Source organism: Nerophis ophidion, linkage group LG20, assembly GCF_033978795.1.
Source record: "Nerophis ophidion isolate RoL-2023_Sa linkage group LG20, RoL_Noph_v1.0, whole genome shotgun sequence".
NCBI classification, from domain to species: domain Eukaryota; kingdom Metazoa; phylum Chordata; class Actinopteri; order Syngnathiformes; family Syngnathidae; genus Nerophis; species Nerophis ophidion.
In genome coordinates, this window is record NC_084630.1 from 43,309,677 (window position 1) to 43,318,882 (window position 9,206).

The window sequence follows — 9,206 nt, forward strand, 5'->3', positions numbered from 1 at the left end:
CTCCACAAGGGAGGGGGGGACATAGGAGAAAGAAAAGAAGCGGCAGATCAACTGGTCTAAAAAGGAGGTCTATTTAAAGGCTAGAGTATACAGATGAGTTTTAAGATGAGACTTAAATGCTTCTACTGAGGTAGCATCTCGAACTGTTACACATGCGTAGCGTGTTTGCCTATTTTTCGTCCTCCGGTGATGATAATTCAGATTCAGATTTATCGGCCAAGTATGTTTCGCAAACAAGGAATTTGACTCGGTAGACTGTGATCTCTTCTGTTCAATGTATAAAACTTACTTGGGAGCAAGGATTAGTTTGCTGCTAGCAAGGACGCTAACTAACATTGCCTTGCGGATACCGTCGTCCACTTTTCGCTGTCAAATTTGCGGATCGTATTAAAAGCTCTGTATCTGGCTACATTTGTATCGTATATATTGCACCCATACATTCTGGCGTGCTTAAACTTAGATTGTGATTGTCCGTCTGTGATAATGGCTTCATTTTCTTGTTTGTGGCGGTGATTTACAGGAGGCGATGAGGCGACGGTGTTGGAGGTCTCCTGGCCTGACGGTACCACAACCACTCGTGTCCTCCAGCCTGAAGAAATGAACTCAGTGGTGGAAGTAACGTACCCCAGCGAGGGAGAAATGTCCACACTTAACAATGACACCCAGGTATACTTGCTGTTAAACGCCAAAACATTGCATATTTTGTTAAGCAAACTATGTTTTTTGTTTTGCAGTGTGGTCAAGGCTTTGCTGTGAAGAACGGCCGCTGCACAGGTAAGACAATATCAGCTAGTATTTAAAGATTTTCTTTTAATTTTCTTTTGTTTTTTACAGGAATCTGAAGACTTCATTTAAACGTTCTCTGAACTTTGCTTAAAGCCAAGCTTTTTTTTTTTTCCTTTTACTCTATGAGTATTAATAATAATAATGGATTAGATTTATATCGCGCTTTTCTATTGTTAGATACTCAAAGCGCTCACAGAGAAGTGGGAACCCATCATTCATTCACACGATGGTGGTGGTAAGCTATATTTGTAGCCACAGCTGCCCTGGGGTAGACTGACGGAAGCGTGGCTGCCAGTTTGCACCTCCGACCACCACCAATCATTCATTCATCATTCATTCACCGGTGTGAGCGGCACCGGGGGAAAAGGGTGAAGTGTCCTGCCCAAGGACACAACGGCAGCGACTTTGATGTCCATAGGTGGGAAGCGAACCTGCAACCCTCAGGTTTCTGGCACGGCCGCTCTACCCACTACGCCATACCGCCCCGTATTATTTTGTACTTGACAATTTCACAGGTCACCTAATGTTACAAGTTTTATTTCCTTTGTGCCAACTCCTGAAATGAAATGTTAACAGTTTTCAGATTGCGACTAACTAATTAACAAGCCATGTCCTCTATAAGTGATTGATTGACAACTCGTGTATGTGTACCTTTTGTATTTTCCTGCCACCATCCAATCTGTAGCACCAGCTTCATTGTTGGCCAATTCCAGTTCCAGGTTTGAGGCCTCCAATTTTCAGATGCTTTCATTAGTATTTTATCTAAATTGGCAGAGAAGTGACTAGTTAAGCAGCAGTATTGCAATTAGATTAGATTAGATTAGATTAGATAGTACTTTATTTATTCCGTCAGGAGAGTTCCTTCAGGAAAATTAAAATTTTCAGCACAATCCCATTCAAGTTTAGACAAACATTACAGGGAGACAGAACAGGATCGCTGACGGGTCTGCCGGCTTCCAGCGCCCCTTACAAAAAAGATGAGATACAGGTAAACAAGGAGGGGGAATAGAAGATTAAAACAAAATAAAAAAGAAATCGGTCTTAGCCTGGGCCCTGGAGAGGAGGTGCAGACTGAGGCCAAGGGAAAAAACAACAATTCATAGCCATGGTACACATCCCTCTTACATGTGTGTAAGAGGGAAACATCAAACATCAAAGAACACAGAGGACATTAAAGACATTAAGGCATCAGATACAACCAGACACTTCTACATACTAGCTATGAATAAAAAGTAAAAGAAACATATCCACTGTGGTGGCCTCTGGGGTGTTCCACGCCATCGTCCGCTGGGGTGGAGGGAGCATGGCCAGAGACAGGAGCAGACCCAACAAAGCAACCAAGACAGCCGACAATTAGACAATTGTACAGCATTTTTGCATGTTTTGATCTTAGTGTTCCCTGAATGAAGCCCTACTTTGTGCATTTTGCAGTCTGCATACGATCATATTGGAAAAAAGGGAACTGAATGCATGATATCGCAGCCTGTGATGCAAGGCAAAGCTAATTCGAGATGCATGCACATTAGATTTTTTTTCTTCTTTCGGCACAAAATTGATGACAAGATACTCCTCATAGTGTTTTAGTATTACATCCATTTGTTTTCCTCTGCTATTTCCTGTTCATTTTTACTAGCAGCTGTTGACTAATAGCAAACGATAACATTATGTAAATAAAGACTCTTGAATGCAGCTGTGTTGGAATTGTATTTATTGATAATAGGTCTTTGCAGTGTGTATCAAACAATCAGCTGCACAAAAACATCAAGAACATAAGACATTCACAATAAAGAGTCTGCTTTTGGCAATTATTTGTCTTTGGAGGTTGAGTCGGATATCAATCAAGGGTCTGCATTGGATTTAGGAAGACTATTTGACTCATTCTTGCTACGTTCTTGCATAATTTCAGATTTTGGAAGAGATTATCTCACTCAGAAACGAAGGTTTGTGTAATGTCTGAGTGAGGAAAATGGAAGACTTGGCGTTACATATATTAGTATGTAGTGTTTTGTTATACAGTGGTACGTCAACGTAAAAGCGTTATGAGATATGAGCTGTCTCGGCTAATCGTTACGTTTCAGTTACAAGCAAAAATTTGAGTTACGGGCATCCCCGCCATTAGTTGGTGTACAAAATGTCACTGCGAACCCTGGAAGATCCGCCCATAACATACATAACTCGCTAACATTAGCTTGTAGCTAGAGATCGACATTGACTTTGTTTTTCTGAGCATGGAAAAGAGGAAAGTGTATGTGAAGTACAGTGCTGGGAAGAAGTGGATTATAATGGTTGAATTAATAAAAGAAAACAGAAAAAGCAGCTGGAGCGTATCACTGCTAGTCTGCATTATACTGACGCAGAATGAGTCTTAACACCAGCCAAGAATTTTAAAACAATAACTAACTGGCAGACATTTATCCATAAAAAATATGTAAAAGCTGTGTGTTTGACAGAGAAGCAGCTTAAAGGATATCGTAGTCGTCTACTCTCCAGGATAATTATTATTCATAAAACTAATGTACTAAGACAGTCTATTGTATTGTTTTTATACAATGTCTTTTATTTTATATCTGGAAGGTTTTTTTATTTTTAAAATGGCTAAGCGCCAATTAAATTGAATTGGGAGACGTTGATTTAAGATACAAATGTTTTAAGTTAAAAGCACCATCACAGAACCAATTAAACTCTTAAGTTGAGGTACTCCCGTACAGGAGATATGAACTAAGGTCTATTTGAGGCCCCTGTTTTTTTTGTGTGTACGTCATTACAATGTCAGCGCCACATACAAAGCATGTCACCTCTTAAGACCCAGCGATGCATTCCAAACAGTCCTCAATGTTCTACAAAAGATGATGTATGAAAGAGCATTAGATGCCGTTGTACACTGCAAAGGACAACTTTTCGAGGCCTCATTAGGTTAAAAGCCAAAAGTATACTATAGTCCTGTTTCAATTAGGTTGAGAGTGTACAGTACTTTTTTTTCTCACTTTCTTACAAGAAAGAAAGCAATGACAGCAAAAATGTTTTTGTTCGTCGGGCGCATTGCAACAAAGGATAAGTGCATGTTGTCTGTGTTCACAAAGCTCGGTGAGGAGTAACATGTCTTTCTTGGGTAAGGGCAAAAGGTGAACTGATGGGTAGGGGCGGTTCGAACGTCCACAGTTGTTTGGTGATGCGAGATCAAGGGGACGAGTCATCGAGCGGTGCTGCTGGACACGGAGCTGCTCCCGGAACTGCAGCCGCTAGAACCCCGGTCTTCATAAATGGAAATCTCTATCTGGTAAACGTCGTTAGGGACTAAGGACTTGATACAGGAGTAAGATTGTAGTAACATGAACTCATGTTCATGCTGAGGAAGGATACAACACGCATTCCCCTCTCTATGGGATCGGTGATGAGCAGACCCCTGGGAGCGTAGATCTTCTCATTCTGCTCCTGAATGTACTTGGCAATTTTCTTTAACACCTGACACACACAGATAGTAAATATACAAAAGTCGAGCATACAGCTCCAACCAGGCCATTAACAAAACTAAGTGATGTATTTTTGTTTTTCAGTCTATAATTGTCAGAATTGTTACTTGCCAGTGTGAGTGACAAGAAGAAAAGCTCTGATTCACATGGAGTGAAGTCTTTGGAGCCACCTGTCAGTTTGCATGCATACAGTTATATGATACAGTGATGCTAGGTTGTATGATATAGACCAGGGGTGTCCAAAGTGCGCCCTGGAGCCATTTGCGGCCAATGGCACATTCTAAAATATAAAACATAAAAAAAGTGGAAAAAAAGAGAAAATGGGTGAAATGTAACTCGAAAAATTTGCAAAGTGGACTCAAATAAAAAAAAGCTTCCATGAAGGTGTTTTTTTCTTTAAAGCTGTCATTGCTCAAAAAAAGATAGTGAATCACAATCAATGTTGTTATGAATTATTGACCTATTCATCCATCCATCCATCCATTTTCTACCGCTTATTCCCTTTCGGGGTCGCGGGGGGCGCTGGCGCCTATCTCAGCTACAATCGGGCGGAAGGCAGGGTACACCCTGGACAAGTCGCTGCCTCATCACAGGGCCAACACAGATAGACAGACAACATTCACACTCACATTCACACACTAGGACCATTTAGTGTTGCCAATCAACCTATCCCCAGGTGCATGTCTTTGGAAGTGGGAGGAGTTTGCATGACCTATTCAAGGCTCCAATAACTTTACATCAAATACTTTCAAATATTTTTGGAGGAAAACATAACATATTTTGCGTTTTCTATACAAAACACTGAGTTTTTCTTTGAAAAAAATAAATGACATACAAAACAAATAGATAAAAAAATATTCATAAACAATGGAAAGAATGATTTGAAAAGTAATGCATGAACATGTAACCCAATTTGAGGGTTCCGGGTTCGAGCCCGGCTTCCGCCAACCTAATCATCATCCGAGTGAATGTGCAAGGGGATTCTTAATCTTAGTGGGACTTTCCTCTGTAATTGAAGGTTAAAAAAAATATTTTCAGCACATCTGAGTGGGGGCCCTTTTGGATGCCCAAGAACCTTTTTTAAACTGTCATTGCTCAAAGAATAATTATGAAAGAAAATTAATGGTGTTATGAATTATTGACCTATTTACAGCTCCGATTATAGTTTTTGGGGGGGAGAAAAGAATGCATACTTTGTGTAAAAAAAAAAAAAACTAAATCCACAGATAGAACTCAAGTTGATCTAGAGATTTACTGTAAGTATTAAATAAAATAATAATTAATAACAGCATATGAATTATTTTGAAAACATTTTATGACTGACACCCTTTTGGGTCCCGGGACCAAACTTTACATATATGTCACACACCATACAATGTAGAAAAAATATCTTTACTGTGAGTTATATGACCATTTGTCATGTTAAATGTAGCAGATCTGTAAAGTTTACCGTGTTTGAAGAAAGTTAAACATTGGGAAACAAATGTCATTTTGACATTTATGAGTGGAAGATGAAAATTAAGTAGGTGGGAGTTCACCTTCTCATAGCGCGTCTCCATGCAGAAAAAGATGAGATAGGCTGTAGCACAAGCCAGGCATCCTTCTAAGTAAGACTGGCCTCCGATCTTTTCTGCCTCTGCATAGTAGTTGTTGAGGGTCTTCACAGTGTCCTCGAACAGAGTCCGCTCAATCTGCACACATGAGCAAGGCACGTTTATGAACTGCAGGTTGCGGAAAGGCACAACATATTGTCTCACGCTCACCCTGCTCTCTAGCTCAGAGGGGAACTTTGTCTGGAACTTGCAGGTGGTCCCCTCGCTGTAGTCTCTCTGGATGAAGACTTTATTGGCGAGAGATGCATTGTGTCTCAACTCCTGCAGGTTGTGGAACTAAAGAAATACACCATGTCAGACAATAACAAGACTATTAGCATGGAAACCTTTATAAAATTCATTATTTATTGTGCACATTATTGTGTACATGTCACGCGTTCGGCGCACTTGTTGCGCGGAGTTGCCACTTCGTGGATGCACACACTACCAGTCAGCAGGATTGCAGGTAAGAATATGTTTTAATATAATAAAACAAAAGAACACTGGTGCAAAAAAGGAGAAAAACAAAGCGCGTGCCAATGCACGGAAAGCTAATGCTAAAAACGTAGCAGGAAACAGAAAACATTAAACGACGTGCCACACGCACGTGAAGCTAAGGCGGAACTTAGCACAAAATAATCGAGGGCAGAAGGATACAAAACGTGACGTGTTGCGAAAAGCAAGTAATGGACCGAGGACGAACTGAGGAATCAGGTGGGCTTAAATACACAAATAATAATCAAAAACAGGTGTGACAGGAGCCCGTGAGGAGGAGCACAAAACGTTGCCATGGTGACTAAACAAACGGGGAAGTGCTCAAACACAAGGAATCGGCAGAGTCCAGAACTAAACATGAACAAAGACATATAAGCAGCAAAACAATAAACGATCCGCATACCGGATCGTGACAGTACATTTAGATACAGTTTAGTCCAGAATTACATAGCTGGTTTTTACTTTGCATTTATACGCTATCTAACCTTTTTATGCACCATTTTATACTGTGTAAGATTTTATTTGTTATATCATTTCATTCCTCTACCATGTTTGACACATATTGTGGAACAGTACGCTTTGGATCATTAACTGGCCTTTCCTTTTCCAAAATACAGCTCTTCTGGGTGGTTTACATCGTCATCTCATCCTGTCATTTCTTAGATCAACATTTCCATTAGAAAAAAAAATAATTAACCTTAAAATTAGTGTTTTCAATGATAACGAGTTAACTAATGTGATTAATCCCAATGAATCACATACAGTACACACTTAAATTATGCATGCAATTTATTTTGACCGTACGTGCTCTTTTACCTTAACCGTTATACGGTCAGAGATCAGATCAATGCTTTTGTTAGTACAAAAATGAGTGAGGAGACTCAGACTGGGGTGGTCGTTGGCAAACTTCATTCCAAACAACAGCCTGAAAGAACTTATTATAAAACTGTTAACAAGTTTCATGCAAATAAATTACAAGCATTCAAGAAAAATGCTTAAAACCGTTCCTGGATGACATCCTGACAATAAAATTGCATTTGTGTACATATATTGGGTTATTTTCTTAACTAATTCGAATTATGCATGCAGGTGACTACCTGTGATTAATCATGATTAATCCGAATTCCAAAACGTCTTTAATCTGATTTAAAAATAACAATAATTTGACAACCCTTATAAAAATACATCATGAATGAAAAGGAGCAGACAGAAGTGTAAACCTGCAATATATGCCTCCTATTCACACAAATAAAAGTAGAAGACTAATAAGGCCATATTTCTAATTCATACAATAAAAAAATTTACAAAAACATCACCTTACTATTAAAGTTACATCTTTTCATTATCATGAGAGAAATTTGTGAAGAAACGTACAATGTTTTGCTCCATTGTCAAGTTTGTGCCATTAAACAACATCCTTCGTCTGAAACACATATTTCCATTGTCCCTGTTCAAAAACCTATTGACAATGATATGCAACATTTGTGGAACAGAAAACCAGGAACTAAATATAATAAACTGATTAGACAACAAGGTACAGCAGGAATAGATGTGAGCAGAAAGAGAGATCTGGGTAGAGGTGGGGGAAATAATCAATTTTTTGATGTATAGCAATTCGGACACGAACGATCAGAGAATCAATTACTGAACGTCAATAATCGATATATCTATTTTAAATAAAGTAATGCAGACAGTTTTCTAATTTGGCTGACCTTACCGAGAGATCTGACCAGCTCCTTTACTATCTGGCACTTACTGTAACTGTTTCTTATTACAAATTACTTTTTTTTAAAGTTGTAAGTGTCAACGGTTATTTAGTGAAACAGAAAGAAATGTAAAACTTCATCAATATACAAACCCCGTTTGTTAGATGTAAATATAAACGGAATACAATGATTTGCAAATCCTTTTCAACCCGTATTCAATTGAATGCACTACAAAGACAAGCTATTTGATGTTGAAACTAATAAACTTTTTTTTTTTTTGTGCAAATAATAATGAACGTAGAATTTCATGGCTGCAACACGTGCCAAAGTAGTTGGGAAAGGGCATGTTCACCACTGTGTTACATCACCTTTTCTTTTAACAACACTCAATAAACGTTTGGGAACTGAGGCAACTAATTGTTGAAGCTTTGAAAGTGGAATTATTTCCCATTCTTGTTTTATGTAGAGCTTCCGTCGTTCAACAGTCCGGGGTCTCCGCTGTCGTATTTTACGCTTCATAATGCGTCACACATTTTCGATGGGAGACAGGTTTGGACTGCCGGCGGGCCAGGAAAGTACCCGCACTCTTTTTTTTACGAAGCCACGTTGTTGTAACACGTGCTGAATGTGGCTTGGCATTGTCTTGCTGAAATAAGCAGGGGCGTCCATGAAAAAGACTGCGCTTAGATGGCAGCATATGTTGTTCCAAAACCTGTATGTACCTTTCAGCATTAATGGTGCCTTCACAGATGTGTAAGTTACCCATGCCTTGGGCACTAATGCACCCCCATACCATCACAAATGCTGGCTTTTGAACTTTGCGTCGATAACAGTCAGGATGGTTCGTTTACCCATTGGTCCGGGTGACACGATGTCAAAAAATTTCCAAAAACGATTTGAAATGTGGACTCGTCAGACCACAGAACACTTTTCCACTTTGCATCAGTCCATCTTAAACGATCTCGGGCCCAGAGAAGCCGGCGGCGTTTCTGGATGTTGTTGATAACTGGCTTTCGCTTTGCATAGTAGAGCTTTAACTTGCACTTACAGATGTAGCGACCAACTGTTTTTAGTGACAGTAGTTTTCTGAAGTGTTCCTGAGCCCATGTGTTGATATCCTTTATTGATTGATGTTGGTTTTTGATACATTGCCGTCT

The 9,206-nt window shown here is 39.5% G+C and overlaps 2 protein-coding genes across 2 annotated transcripts in view; one reads left to right on the forward strand and one right to left on the reverse strand.

Annotated features, from left to right (window-relative positions):
- Nucleotides 1-2,475, forward strand: part of crtac1a (cartilage acidic protein 1a) — a 30,340-nt gene extending 27,865 nt beyond the window's left edge. Inside the window, exons 12-14 of the mRNA XM_061881279.1 lie at nucleotides 521-666; nucleotides 735-774; nucleotides 835-2,475. Coding sequence (XP_061737263.1) covers nucleotides 521-666; nucleotides 735-774; nucleotides 835-842 — 194 coding nt within the window. The 3' untranslated portion in view covers nucleotides 843-2,475. The remainder of the gene's footprint in view (nucleotides 1-520; nucleotides 667-734; nucleotides 775-834) is intronic.
- Nucleotides 2,179-9,206, reverse strand: part of golga7ba (golgin A7 family, member Ba) — a 10,162-nt gene continuing 3,134 nt past the window's right edge. Inside the window, exons 2-5 of the mRNA XM_061881280.1 lie at nucleotides 6,020-6,145; nucleotides 5,795-5,947; nucleotides 4,147-4,248; nucleotides 2,179-4,060 (exon numbers count right to left, since the gene is read on the reverse strand). Coding sequence (XP_061737264.1) covers nucleotides 3,977-4,060; nucleotides 4,147-4,248; nucleotides 5,795-5,947; nucleotides 6,020-6,145 — 465 coding nt within the window. The 3' untranslated portion in view covers nucleotides 2,179-3,976. The remainder of the gene's footprint in view (nucleotides 4,061-4,146; nucleotides 4,249-5,794; nucleotides 5,948-6,019; nucleotides 6,146-9,206) is intronic.